Here is a 15,355-nt window from a genome sequence, read left to right as displayed (position 1 = left end):
TAATTAAAACAGTTTCTGGGTGATTATTTCAGGTCTGAGCAGCCAGGAATGAACGAGTAGGCTCCTAGGACACCCTAGTAAAAAGTAAAAATAAGTAAATAAATAATAAATATAAAGGAAGAAAGGAAACACATTTGCTAATCAGTCAGTGTATAGACACAGAGTATAATGTTTCCATGCAGACCCTAGCTGCTGCAATGGCTCTCCTAGCCTCAGTGGTCCACTCTCACCAGATGGGTCTGAAGCTCCATTAAGATTAAGAGTCTCATGCTCTACCAACCGAGAGTGCTGTGGGACAGGGGTCTGTACCTTGTCACTTGTATTTTAGATAAACGCTGATTGGCCTAGTATATCAGGCTTCTTATTAACTCTTATAACCTATATTAGCCTATAATTTTTGTCTGTGTTAGCCGCATAACTTGGTAACTTTTCTGGCGAGGCAGTCACATCTTGTTTGCTCTTTGTCTGAGTGACAATTGCAAACTGAACTTTCCCCTTCCCAGAATTCTCTTTGCCCCACCTCTACTTCCTGCCTGGTCATCGCACCTATACTTCCTGCCTGGCTACTGGCCAATCAGTGTTGATTTAAAATACAAGGGACAGGGTACAGATCATTGTCCCACAACAGATCACAGAGGGTTGTGTTTGTGGCTTCTGCCAGGTCATCATGCTCACTATGATTCTTGACACCTTGTCAGTTGCACTAGAAACATTTTACTTAATACATTGTACTAAATTTCAGCATTAAAAATAGTACAATTATGAAGAGTCCTTATTAATCTTATAAAACTTTTGAAATAAACAATGAATATTTATTTTCATTCATTTTTTTCAAAGATAACCCTCTTGACCCATTTAGGATCTTGTTTTGCTACCAATTAAAATTCAGGGGCCTGGAGAGATGGCATAGCCTTTAAGAGCGCTTGCTGTGTTTGTAGACCACCTGAGATCACCTCCCAGAACCCACAAGGGGTGGCACATAGCACCAGGCAATCTGATGCAATCTTCTTGGCTCTGAAGGTGGATCATTTATGCAGACATACACAAAAACACATATAAACATAATTAAAAATAAAAATATTTAAAATTCAGGGCTGGGAAGATGTATCAGTGGATCCAAACCAGTGGCTACAGGAGTCTATGACTTGAGTAGGAATTCCTGAAATATATGTGTGTCATGTTTGTTAGCACATGGCAATCCTGGTGTTCATATGGTGAGATGGGGAGTAAGTACAGAATTAGCTCACCTAGAAGCCTGGTGTTCATATGGTGAGATGGGGAGTAAGTACAGAATTAGCTCACCTAGAAGCCTGGTGTTCATATGGTGAGATGGGGAGTAAGTACAGAATTAGCTCACCTAGAAGCCTGGGGACTAACAAGCTTGGAGTATAGCAGCAAAAACTAGATATCATCCTCAAACAAGGTGGAAGGAGAGACAGACCACCCCAAAAGAGTTTCTGACCCCTAAATGTATATCAATGGGTGTGCACACTTACACACACACACAAATTTAATACAAAATATTCGAAATGTAACACAATTTTATTTACAATCTAAACCTTTTTTAAAGCAATTTTAGTGAAATTAGAACATTTAAATGAAGAAACTGAGTGGGAAACATTTTCTCCAGTTTCAGTTGTTCTATGTTTTAGCAAAAGGCAAAGTGGTAGTGCCTTCAACACTCCTTCCACTACAGAAGAGAGTGCCACAGGACCTCTCGGTCACTTTTTCTTTCCCGGCTTCTTCTTCTTCTGTGAGTCAGAAACTGGAGACTTCTTCTCTGACTCCACCTTTATTGCAGCCTCCTGGGCTGCCAAAGCCTCCAGCCTTAAGCGCTCAGCCTCCAGTAACTTGTTTCTGTATTCTTCCCGGATGTCAAGGATCTTCTGCCGGGCTTCATCTACTGAATCCTATTCCAAAACAAACCCAAGCCAATCAGTCTCACTGATAATGATGCATAAGCAGCAGGAAAATAAATACATTTTCTTTATCTTGTCCTCATGCTAACACATTAATGGGGAAACTCACTGAAGATGGGAGTGAGGTTTGTCCTTGAATGTTTAGGAATATGTGATACAAGGCAAGTGAAAAACAAATGGCAGAGACACTGGTAGAGATTCTGGTAGTGGAACTTTGCCTTAGATGAGTTCAGAACCCAGCTGTCCTTCACACAGCAGTTGTGCTCGGGAGATTACTAGGCCCCACCTGTGCTCTGACTCTGACAAGATATACCAGGGCTGTGCCCAGACCTTCTGAGTAAGAACAGTTAACCTGCTATCTTTCTTTCATTCTCAGCGTGCTAGATAACAGTACTATCTAGCTGTTATCCGGCCACCAGTGTGTAGCTACATTCAACATCAGTTCTTGATTCTGTTCCTACTTAACCGTCTCTTCTGCGGTCAGCTGACCTCTCTCTGCTCACTGGATGTCACATTAGTGACTCATCCTCAGTCTCGCTAACTATCCTCAGGGCCTCTTGCTGCTTCCTCATCTTCTCCTTCCTCTCTGAATATGGAAAAGGCCTCACTGTTGTTGACTTCTTCAAACTCAATACCGTGGAATAATAAGGATTAATGGAGCAATACTGGAATAAAGAAAACTTTCTATAAATGTCAGCTTTCTCTTCATGCTAAATTCTATGAGTGTTTTCCCCACTGTTCTGCAATGGGCATGATTTTACTGAGAAGCTGGAATAGCTGGATGCCAGAATCAGACTTCACAATGCATTTGATGGAATAAACTTACTATAACTTCCATAAAATTGGATTCCTAGAGCAAAGTGCACTGGCATAAGATAGCAGTAAGTGCACATTGGAAAGAGTGAGTGAGCAAGATACAAACATCTTAAGGATGTGTACCAAGTCAGTTGAACACATGCCAGTAAACATCTGAGGGGTTTTGAGAGAGCTATTCTCTCCCGCTTGATAAGAAATGTATTATTCTTGGGTTTCTCTTCTCTACACATCCTTACCTGTTGCAATAGCTTGGCTTCTAAACACAGAAATTAAGTCCATAACCTTGAAACTCCCTATTTCTGATAATGTATTTTGTTATATTGAATCTGTGCAATTTAACAGTCATTCATTGATTCCAATTCCTTTATGAAACACAATTTCTTTTCTTTCCTTTTGAAAATATAAGAACAAATCTGAACCGAGGCTGTTTTTATCTATAGTCTGTTCTCTAGAAGAGATAGGCTTAAAATGCATTCATATTTTATTATAAATATATTAAGCTTTCATTTTAAACAATAAGTAACTTAAAAATAGGAAAATAACTTAAAAAATCAAAACCAGGCATGATCATACCATTAGTGCAATCAATAAAATATTTCCCCATTCTTTTTCAGGCTCAAGGTAACATGGCCCTCCATATTAGATTGATAGATTTACTATAACAAAGTAACAGTAACCAGGTAATTGTTTTAAAGTTCTTTATGTTGGACAATCGACCAAAGTTGACTCCATCTTTGAAGCTCTTAGTAAACGTGTGATTTCTTTAACCAATACAATTTGAATGGAAATAATTGCTATTCTGGACAGACGCGGCATGACCCAACTGCCATGCTCAGTTCAATGTGGTCACAGCAGAGTTTCCACAAACAATCTCTTCCAGCCTCATTCAGTGTCTTAGTAGACATTTGCAGAACCCACTGCACTGCACTAGACATGTGCCTAGGATAAGAAACGCCAGGGCTTGGTGAGCTCAAGTCTCTGGAGCAAATCTGACTATTGTCTGTTTTGTTTTGCTTTTTAATAAAGTATTGTTTATTTGGTGTATTCTCATTTGGTTAAGTATTAACATTGATTATGTGTTAATATTGGTGAGATGAAGTAACTAGAAGCAGTAGATATGATGGACAAATAGATAAACAGTCAAAGATCCCACAGAGGAAAAAATTTCGCCCCCCTTTAAAGAAAACAAGTTTAGCAGATCCTGCATAAGTCACTGGAATGGTGAGATTGATTGTTACCACAGAAGAAAATAATTTATCCTGAATGACAGAGCCCTCTGGCTGCTAAGGACAGACCACATCAAAGAACGACAAAGGTGGAAGTAGCTAACTAGATCAATGAGGGATCTGTAGAAAGACCCTGGCCAGAAACCACAATGGTCTGCACTGGGGTACTGGATAGAGAGAGAGTGGCTGCAGCGGAGCTTCCAATAGATTCTCAAAGTGGATTACGTGGGCTTTGATAATGGATCACTGGTGAAGACTGACAGGCAGGACTGTCTCAAAGGTTTCTGCTCTGAACAAGAGAAGTTACGATTGTCAATTTCTAAGATGACAATGGTGAAGTAACATGTTTGTCCTGAAATGAGAGAGAGGGCTAAAATTGCTACAATTAATATTTGGAGATTTTTGTTTGAAATGCCTATTGAACAAAACAAAGAGATATCTAACGAGCAGATTCCTCCACATCAGTAAGCAATACTGTGGTGGAGGATCCAGTATTACTATGGCTAAAATACTTAGAAAGTTCTATAACTCTCTGTCGTGTGTGTGTGTGTGTGTGCATGTGCACACATCCATGTGCACATGCATATATATGTGTCTGCTTATATCTCTGTGTGTAAGAGTATGGTGTAGTATGTGTAAGAGTGTGTCTGTATGTCAGTGCAGTGTGTGAGTGTATGAGTGTGTGTTTGTGTCAGCATGTTTGAGTGTATTTGTGTGTGTGTATGTGTGTTAGGGGAGTGAGAAGAAAGCAATAAGTCTCTGTCATCAGAGATGGAAGTCATTCTTCCACATTTACTGCATCTTTCCATTTCTGTCATAGTCTTGTCTTCAATTAATCTGTCTCCCACTGCATAGAAAACTTTTCTTTGGAGGTGTCTTCATAAAACACCTCTACACTGCTACAGACGTGTGTGTGTGTGTGTGTGTGTGTGTGTGTGTGTGTGTGTGTGTGTGTGTGGCGGGGGGGGGGAGGCCCAGAGATAATGGTTACCACAGTGAAAAGTTGTAATTTTGATCTGTAACCTTAAGCCTAATTATCATTGTCGCATTTTGTTTTCACTTCATAATATCCGTGGTGCCAGCCTGCTGGGCTTGTGGGATATCCTGCGAAGACGCTATGAGCAAACAGGCAGATTCTAAAGCATTTTCCACAGCCAGCATTGTGTCTGCCTGTCTCAGCTCAGGTCACGAGTGTTCACCCTGTAATTTTATACATTCACAAATAGTGTTTGGTCCTCGCTCACATTTATTCCATCTTAAGATAAATTCCTATTCTGATTGAAGGAGGCGGTGAGTGAAAGGAGTTATATGGATGTATGCCCAGCCTTTCTGGGAGGTGATGAACTTTAGAGTCTGATACTATGAATTCTTTCTACTCAGATGTGTAACTTTGATTTCTTTTTCCTGTTACCAAGGAACCTGACAGATGTGGTCAGAGTTGCTGCTATACTTACCCGCATCTCTCCATATGTTTCTAGAACCTGATTCTTTAGCTTAAGACGTTCTTCCTGATCAATGTCTCTGATGCTAAGGATTCGGGACCTATACTGCCGGAACTGGTGGATTTCTTCTGCCTTCTGCATTGCTTGATGCTTGTTCAGTTCCTCTGTTTGCAGCACAGCCTCATCACTTGTTTTCCTTGATATCAAATGTCAGATGAAATAAGAGCATCATTTTTGAGAGTTTGAAAGTAAATAATACTTCAGAGTGCAAATTAATTTAGAATTGTGTTAACAGTGAGCTGGGCTGATTCAAACAAAACATGAGAGTTAGTGGAATAAAAGATTAATTTTTAAAAATTGGGTTAGGTACGGTGTATTGACTCATTGATATTTCAGAGAATATGATGGGAAGTGTCAGACAAATCATCAGATAAGGTGACTATGAAACTGGTTCCAAAACTATGAGAATTGTGTGGGCTTTACATCTAAATTTATCAATTTCACAAGAGTGATGACATTCTCAAACACAAACATGCGCAACAGGCTCTATTAATCCTATTATTAAGTTCTGAAGAAAATGTAACTTCATTAAATAATAGTCATGGGTACTATGAGAACTTTATGTAGGTTCAGATTAATTTTTTACAAAAGTCACTTAAATGAGTTGATAATCAGTGTAATAAAATATTTGAGAAATATAAGATGAATAATCTTGTAGCTTTAAAGACAAACAAAATGAAGACATATTAAGCATTTAATTTCAACTTTTCAGTTACTTAGCAATTACCAATTGGGGCTATATCTAACATTTTATGAACACACTTGTCTGCATTAATCATTTTTGCTAAAAACTCACCGTACATAATGACTGAAGTCCACAAATTCTAGTGCTTTTCGAATGAGTTGTGGAGATGTTTCCAGAACTGTCTGAGATCGTGGACGGGATACTGTTGGAAAGCAAACACAGGCTTCCAGAAGTAAATAGCTAAATAGCTATTATATTTCCTTCTGGTTGAAAACAATGCTTTCTGCTAAGAAACAACCCTGTACTTTTGTTATTATTTTTTGAAAAACATTATGAATTTTATTTCATATTTATCCTTTTGTGTAAATTTGTCTATAGCTAAGTAAAAGATGTAAAAATATGAATATGCAACATCAGAATAGTAACAAATTCTTTCCTATTTGCAGTTAAATGAGAAAGGAAAATAGCCTCTTATTTAAATTACAAACTTTCATTGTAAGCAAATTAAATGATTCAAAATTGAAAGAGCTTGAAAAATGTCTGAAAATCATGCTGAGCACTATGGGAGTTGGAATTTAAATGTACGTAAGACGCGTTATTACACCTTCCTCTGGATTGAACAATATATAAAATGAATACACTGAAGATCAAAGGACCAACTTTTACTCCATGCACCCACAGGGAGCCACATGAGCAGATTTAATAAAGAATTTTAACCTTTGGATGATAATGACCTTTTGACTTTTCCAGACCACTATGTCTTTAAAATAAAAAGAAAGCATCATTTTCAAGCAAAAAAACCAAAAAAACCTACCTCATCTGAAGGATGCATGCAATACTTTTAAAATAAATCTAGTAGGTTCTTGGATCACCATAAAAACCCAGTTTTAAGACATTTGCATAATTCAGACCGGTTCCTGTCCTTCTATAGTCAGAGTGTCCCTTCCCCCAGAAGCTCCGGCATGCGAGCCCTTAGTCTACATTGGTCAACCTAGGTTTGTTTCCTAAACATCTCCTATAAGCAGGAATGAGTTGGGTCACGAGGTAAAATAATGGCAGTTAACCTCTTAAGGGATTTTCAAACCACAGTAAGTTTTTCTTTCTTTCTTTCTTTCTTTCTTTCTTTCTTTCTTTCTTTCTTTCTTTCTTTCTTTTGATGTGCTAGCATGCATACGGTGCATGCGCGGAGTCGGGGCGGGGAGCAGAGGATGGCTTTTGGGAGTCAGCTCTCACCTTCAACCTTGGTGAAGCGGGATTTTTCTTATTGCTGCTGCTGTACATCACACTACGGCCAGCTGGCCAGCGAACCTCCAACCCGTTCTATGCCCACCTCCCATCTCCAGCAGCACCAGGAGGACAGACGCATGACAACGCAACTGGCTTTAATGTGGAAGGCAGTGAACTCAGATGGTCAGGCTTACATGGCAAGCAGGTACTTTATCTCACTAACCCAACTCTAGCCCTCTACCCAAAGTGACTGTGATTAAGATCGTGATAAAAGTTGTAATTACAAAGAAGAAAATCTTTCCAATTCATTCTCTATGTTTTCAATTCTTATTTCTAAGAGTAGTTTTGGAATCACAGCGTTATTGGAGTTACTCAGTTTAACCCTTCTCCAATGCATGCACAACTTCCCCCATTGTTGATATTTCCCAAGGGCCACCATCTCCCAAACACCATTGTTTACTTTAGTGTTTACTCTAGGTCGGGAATATTGTATGGGTTTGGATAACTATATGGAGCCGTGGATTGAGATATCATTGAGAGAACATTCTCTGACCCAGAAAGGCTCCAGGCACGGCTGCTTTTTCTCTCATTCACCGCCACTCAACTACTGATCCTACTGATGGCTTTCCAGAAAGTAATGGTGTTGTCATTGCAAAGTATGTCGTCTTCCCTGATTGCCTCCTTTGCTTGCCTTTTCTTACTTCATGGGGCATTTCTCAAGTAAGACATAGGTCATATGGATACCAATTCTAGTATTACTGAACAGAAAAAAAAAAGTCAAGAAATATCTTTAAGGTCTGGAATAAGACAAGGATGCTTACATTCATCACTTTCATTCAACATAGTCTGCAAGGGCTTACCAGAACAACTGGGCAAGAGGAAGAATAACAAATCTTACCAATATTAGAAAAAAATGTTTACAGACAAAATATACCTATACAGAATTTCTAGAGCTAGTGAATTAGGCCACCAGGCATTCATCCTCATGCATGGATCAGTGAAACCCTGTATGGGTTGCTTAGTTATCACAGGACCAAGTTTCTGATTGACAGACTGACTTTGGCCCAGCCTCCCTGAGTTCTTGCCCTTTATTCTGTTTATGTGGCATATCCAATTTAATGATCTTTTGAATTATATTTACATCTTTGGTGTGAATCCAACTTGATCATAGTGAATAATATTTTTAATGTGTTGTTGTATTTGCTTTGTCAGGGCTTTTACAGATTTGTTTTATTTTAAATTGTGTGGTGCGTGTGTGTGTGGGGGGGGGAGCATACAGAAACTTCTTCAACAGGCGGCTTCCACTATGGCTGTCCACCTTACCTTTGGAGACATGGTCACTTGCTAAGTCCAGAGCTCATTGTTTCAGTAGACTCACTGGTCAGTGAACTCAGGGATCCACATGTTTCCAAGTTGCCATGCACGTGAGGGGCAGACCTGAACTCGGGTCCTTCTGCTCCATAGCAAGTACTTAGCTACTGAGCTGTCTCCCAGCCCAGGCCCTCATCATCTCTGTAAGTTGCGTGTCCAGAAACTTGCCTATCTATTTTAGGTCACTGCTGGCAAACAGTTGTTCATAATAATCGCTAACACCATTTTTGTATTTCTCTGCTGTAATTTTAATGTCTTTCTTTCCACATCCTATTTTTGCTTATTTGAGTCCTCCCCCTCCTTTTTAAAGTCAAGTGTAGGTATTCATTCATATTTTGATTTTCAGTCTCTAATTCATTTATTTCTGCTCTGGTTTTTACTTCTTTCCTTCTAAATTTGAGCTGGCTTTGTTCTCAGTACTTCAGCTCCATGAGCTGTAGCGATTGTACTTTTTTGAAGGTGGCGTTCATTCTTAAAGACTCCCCTCTTAGCCTTGGCCATGTTTGATGGTTTCACTATGTTATGCTACCATTTTCATTTCTTTGAGAATGGTTTTTATAATAAACATTTGCATTTCCCACTATTTGGATCACATTGGTATTTGTGAAAGCAAGAGATAATACATTTTTCTTATACAGCTCCTTTTCCTCAGCCACCATTTATACTATTATTGGCACCTTGCTTTTGTGTCAGAAGCCAACCAGTACAATTTTACAATTACTTTCAAATCAATTAAAAATTTGGAAATAGGAATCTGATTTCTTCAAACATATACCTACATAATGAGCTTTTCTTGTGGATCTGAATTACTTTCTGGGGTCATTTTATCTTAATCCAGACACTTATTTTAAACCATCTGTTCTAGACTCACATCTATTGGTGTTTGTCTTCAGGAAGATGTACCTGTTTTTCCTTAATCACTTCTTCTTTTTTTAAGTGTGTTTTTTTTTTCAGTGCTTTAAATTGAACTTGGAACTTCGCATGTGCTAGGCAAGAGTTCTACCACTAAACTATAACTGTACTCCCATTTTGACTTGTTTTTAACAATGGTTTTTACTGGATAAAGAATTCTTAGTCGATAGTATTTTTTCTAATTCCAGCATTTACTATAGGTCTTGCTACGATGCGAGAACTCTAGATTAATATCCCGGGGAGCCGTGCTATGATGCCAGCTGTGACAGATGCACTTGTTTTCTATTTTGTGTGTTATAATCTGTGTATACTGCTGTTTCAAAGTCAAGTGTCCATCTTACCTTACCAGCCAGATCAGAACTCACCAACAGTCTCCTTAGGTGGTGCGCTCTGCTCTTTCTCTTCCTTCCCTGTTACAGATGTTTTGCTATCACTGCCTGTAGACTTTGACAGATCCTTGATGTTCTTGGACAGCTGCCACTTCTTCCAAAGCAAACTTCCTCCTGAAGGTGTTGTAGATGGTGGCACTTCTTTGATGTCTTCTTTCTTCAACAGCGCACTTCCTGCTGCATGTGGTGGCACTTCTTTGGTATCTGCGTCTTTCCCAGCTCCTCCTGCTACTTCTCCTATAGCATAATGTATACGTTCCTGAAAAAGAATAACTTGCACTCCGCGAAGTCACTTGCAAAACAAATCTAACAAGGCTTGTTTCTAGGAGCTCAGATTTGGGGGACACAATTTCATAGCTTTGCAGTGTCTAACCTGCAGCATCAGGATGTCAAAGCATGATATGACTAGTATAGGCATGAGTGTATGGTGAGCCTGGCAACCTCTTGGAATATGAAAGCCACATACAATCAGAAGCTTTTAGAAACTGGGACAATATTGACAGAAGTGAGGTTTTAAGTATTAGAACCACTGTACATAGGCAAGGCACTTTGGGAAGGGACTAGTAAGACTTGGCATTACATTTTCTTAAAATAAAATTGAAGGGGGTTCTTACTTGTGAAGATCCTAAAGCTAGGAGGATTTTCCTTAGTAGTGATTCTAAGAGTGACTTCTAGGCCATGAAGAAACCGTAATAACCAACCCTAAATTTCATGCTAACCATGCACTCTTCTCCTATTTATTCATCCATTGTAGGTGATTTACTTTGCATTATATTCTAATTTGAATGAAATGCAGCATTTGGGATGTGATTTGCTTCTGCCTCTATATAAGTTTAGAGCAGTGGTACTTGGATATAGTTGGGCATGTATGAGAAGACAAATGGTTCAAAGGAGGGCCAGGTCTGCATGCTTGCAGGGTCTCTTGTTTCTCATGAATGTAGAAATATTATTGAGATTTTCTCTACCTTGGAGATCAAGAAGTACATCAATTAGTTGGTGTATAAATGCCAAATAAAATATAGTTTGTCTTCTGTATCACTGGGCTTTGTATCCATGGATTTAGTCAACTAACCACTAATCAAGAATTTGTTAAGGCAGGGCTGGAGAAATGGCTCAGAGTTTAAGAGCACTAGGTGCTTTTCTAGAAGTCCCATATTTGAATTCCAGCACCCATATGGCAACTGGCTATAGCTCTAGTTTCAGGAGATCTGATGATGTCTTCTGGCCTCCTTGAACACCAGACACACTTGTGGTATGTAAACATACATGCAGGAAAAAACACACATACGTAACATAAAAAACATAAAAATTAATGAATTAATACAGCATTTTAAACATATATGGTTAAAGGATGACAGATGCCCACGAGGTTAAAGTAATGCTTGCTATGTAAGTCTAGTGATCTGAGTTCAACTCCTGGGGTCCATGTAGAGGAGAAAACTGACTAGCAAAATTGTCCGCCCTCTATATATGTAGTGTGGCGACCATCCTTACAGCATGCACATGCACAAACACATAGCATAATAAGTACTAAACAATTTGAAATATGTAGTTGAAAAACGTTATTTTGTTATCTACTGCGTAGTTGGTTCTATGTTAGTTTTACTGGTGATGAACATACACATATACAAAAATATATATACACATTGTTTGCCTTTATATTTTCTAAATGATATAGCATAACAACTACTTATAAGCACTTAGATTGGATTATGATTATAAGAATTATGATAATTTAAAGCATGCAGGAAAATGTGCATAGATTAAATGCAAAGACATCTCCATGTCCTAGAAGGGTCTAGAATGCCTGTGCATTTTAATAGACATTGTAGGTCTTGGGAGTGATAACCTTTGGACACTAGGGTCAACTGTAATTTAAGAAATGCAAGTTTCCAAGCCATGACAAACGTTCCATATAAGTAGTTATCTTCATTATGACTATCTTATTATTTTTTTTATTCTTCTTAAGAAGGTGCCAGATTTATGGCAGTAATAGGACTGCCTCCAATTCCACATGACTACCATCACATTGAGTAACCACCTCATTTCCTCTCTGCTTCCATCTTTTCCTTATCTTTTTTTTTCCTTTTCAAGACAGACTCTCCTGTAGCCCAGGCTGGCCCTGAATCCACTCTATAGCTGAGGGTAAGCATGAACTTCTGAGCCTCCTGCCTTTACCTCCCAAATGCTGGGATTTCAGGTGAGTGCCACCGTACCATATCCTTCAACTTTGCTTAAGTAGGGAAAATCACCTCCGCTCATGTGTGGAGAATGGGCATGTGAGTCTTAGAAGAGAAAGTACAAGAGGTTTGATAATCAGAAGGCTGTTAGTGTCCTGATGTGAAGCCCCATGGCCTTTCACCATCCTGAGTACCAGAAACTCTGAAAGAATTCCTTGTCACTAAGGAGACCCTGCCAAATGCCTGGAAAGTTGGGTGGCCTCCACTGACCTTCATCTGTGGTTTTAATTTGAGTCTGGCTTGCAGACAAAGTTTCTTGGCCGGGGACATCAGATGGTTTCTTGATGAACCGGTTGAGGTACTTCAAACGGGCCTGTGCAGCCTGGAAGACAGACATCATTCAGCCTGTGTGCTCATTGAAAAGCAGCAAGCAGAGTGGACGGAAGCAAGCTGATGTGCTCAGAGAATACAGAAGATTAAGGAGGAAACCCAAATAAGGTAGTTTAGACCAGGCCCACTCCTCACTAACTCGACTAAAATCCAGAGCCCTCTGTGATTTCATCAGTCTGTAGATTACGACAGAGAACAAGGAAGAGAAAGAGCGTGACCCACCATCCTAAGCTAATATACAAAGAATGTTATCTTAAATCCAGTTGTTTAAGAATAATTTTTTATCTGCCTCGTTTACCGTGAATTAGGAAAAGGAACACTGCAGGTAAAATAACTGGTTCACTATAACATGGTGGTTCTCAACCTATGGGTCACTACCCCTTTGACAAACTCTATCTCCAATAAAATTGCATTATGGTTAATAATAGTAAAAAAATTACAGTTATGGAAGTAGCAAAGAAAATAATTTTATGATTGGGGGCCACCACAATGTAAAGGAGCCTTACTAAGGGGTCACAGCACTAGGAAGGTTGAGAACCACTGCATAAGAGAAAGGTGACACAGGCACTGAAATTCCACCAGAGGGCAGCACATACTTTTTATTCTAAAGCTGATCCTCGTAGGAAAACACTTGAGGCTTTTCAGGGCACCTGTGGACCCAGCCCTGCTCGGCTATGTAAAAACGAGGGGGTGGAGGAGGAGCCCCATAGTTTGGCACACCTCATGTCACAATTCAGCTAGTATCTGATCCAATTCCAAATCCCACACCTAAGAGAAATCCCGTGTGGCTGAGACAGCGCTCATGTCTCAGACCACATCTACTCAGGAAGAATAAGAACGGCCTTTCCGGCACGTGACCTTGATAGCCCTCCCTGGTTCAGCGGCCTCCCAAGCTTGCTTCAAGGCTCGTATTTCATCCAACCGATCCGTGTCCTTTTTCACATCCACATAGTCTGAGTCACTGTGTTCAGAAACCAGCCTCAAAACCCAGTAGGGCTTGTTTGGATCTTCTTGCTGAGAGTGAGCAGTGGGTATTGGCTAGGGGGAGAAAAAAAAGTTTTATAAAAGGAATGCTTTTCTCTCCTAGGAGGGTTCTAGGATTCACTGCCTAAAATGCGATTTCACTGTTAGCTACTTACCGTAGAGACATCAAACCATAATTTGCACAAGACTTATGTAAGAGTGCCCAGTGCTCATTTGCACAGCAGCCTTAGCAAATAAAGGAAACAGCATGAAGGTTTATCAGCTGGTGAGTGACCACCTTACAGCTGTTCCTATGCTGTCTGCTGAGCACTGAACAAAAAATCAAGACTGTCGTACACCACCACGTGGAAGAATCCTACAGGCATACATTTTAGTACAATGAATAACACCAAGCAGTTCCGCTTGGGTGAGGCACTTGCTTGACTTCTGTGACAGGCAGAAGTAGCATGGTGACTGAAAGCAAGTGGCGAGTTCTCTCTGGCGCTCTGGTACAGGTGTGACAAAATGGGCCCCAATAGCTTCTGAACATAGTATACAACTTTTACCTTCAGTTACACGGTGTATATACTTGAAGAAGCCAATGGATTGTATAATTATGACTTGTGCCTTCGGAATTGAGGTGATGTCTCAGCAGATAAACCGTGCTTGCTTCGAAAGGGTGAGGAGTGGCATTCAGGAGCTCAGTGCTGACTGTTCACAGCAACCCACTTGGAATTCCAGTGCTCAGAGGTAAAGATAGTATCCCCAGAGCAAACTGGCTAGCTAGGGCAGCCATGTCGATGAATTACCAATCCTTGCCTCAATGAACATAGTGGAAAGGGATCGAGGGAGACTCCCAACATTAATCCTGAGCTTCCACAGGCACATGAACACATATGTATCTACACACACACACATTCATACGTATCATATGCGCATGAAAGAAAGACAAGCATTTATGCGCATCACTTTATGCAATCTTAACTTCAAATTATACACAGTAAAGTCTAAATTAGGCTGATGGGTGTTGTAGTTTGGTTTTTTTCCTCCTGTTGATATGGAAAAATGCTATGACTGATGACTGAAAGCACCTTGGAAGAGAAAGGGTTTATTTGGGATTAGATTTTGAGGTCCATTACTGAAAGGAAGTCAGGAAGTAGCTCAAGCATAAACTGAAGCAAAAACCACAGAAGAAGGCTGCCTACTGGCTCGTGCTCAGCTCGTTGTCATATATAACCAAGCCTCACTTGCCTAGGGATGGTGCTAACTACAGGGGGCTGGACCCTGCATCAAACATTGAAGAAGACGATTCCTCACAGACATGGCAAACAGTCAATCTGATATAGGCGATTATTCAACTGACTTTCCACGTGACTCTAGGCTATGTTGGCTTAGACATAAAATCTAGCCAGTCAAGCATGCTTGCGCTGCCAAACCTGCGGCTCTGAGTTCCAACCCCAGGGCAAATGTGGTAGAAAGAGAGAACTGGCTCCCACATTTTGTCCTCTGGCCTCCACATGTGCACCCTGGTACCTATGAGTATGTGAACGCGTGCGCGCGCACACACACACACACACACACACACGCACACACACTGTTTAAAAAATTTTAAATAAAATTTAAATTATACTTATGGTGACTCATGGTGTCTTCAAAAATTGTAAAGAAGACACTTGATCATTTCTGCCCCTGAGTGCATTCGCTACAGATTCACTCTAGAAGTGAGCGCTACTTCAATGACTATAGAAACAATTGCATGGGTTGGAGGGAGCAGA

At 40.0% G+C, this 15,355-nt stretch overlaps 1 protein-coding gene across 8 annotated transcripts in view; it reads right to left on the bottom strand.

The window, feature by feature from the left end:
• Positions 1-1,525: 1,525 nt before the first annotated feature.
• The window catches only part of Adgb (androglobin), a 118,595-nt gene continuing 104,765 nt past the window's right edge, over positions 1,526-15,355 (bottom strand). For 4 of the 8 annotated variants that reach the window (XM_075949071.1, XM_075949067.1, XM_075949080.1 and 1 more), the window contains 6 exons: positions 13,476-13,655; positions 12,498-12,609; positions 10,024-10,284; positions 6,260-6,350; positions 5,416-5,599; positions 1,526-1,910 (listed from right to left, as the gene is read on the bottom strand). In XM_075949071.1, coding sequence (XP_075805186.1) covers positions 1,722-1,910; positions 5,416-5,599; positions 6,260-6,350; positions 10,024-10,284; positions 12,498-12,609; positions 13,476-13,655 — 1,017 coding nt within the window. In that variant the 3' untranslated portion in view covers positions 1,526-1,721. Of the gene's footprint in view, positions 1,911-5,415; positions 5,600-6,258; positions 6,351-10,023; positions 10,307-12,497; positions 12,610-13,475; positions 13,656-15,355 lie in introns of those variants that run through there. The other 4 variants (XM_075949057.1, XM_075949096.1, XM_075949089.1 and 1 more) reach the window with 3 other exon arrangements.

Source organism: Microtus pennsylvanicus, chromosome 1 (assembly GCF_037038515.1).
Source record: "Microtus pennsylvanicus isolate mMicPen1 chromosome 1, mMicPen1.hap1, whole genome shotgun sequence".
Classification (NCBI taxonomy): Eukaryota; Metazoa; Chordata; class Mammalia; order Rodentia; family Cricetidae; genus Microtus; species Microtus pennsylvanicus.
This window is presented reverse-complemented; position numbering and strand designations above follow the sequence as displayed.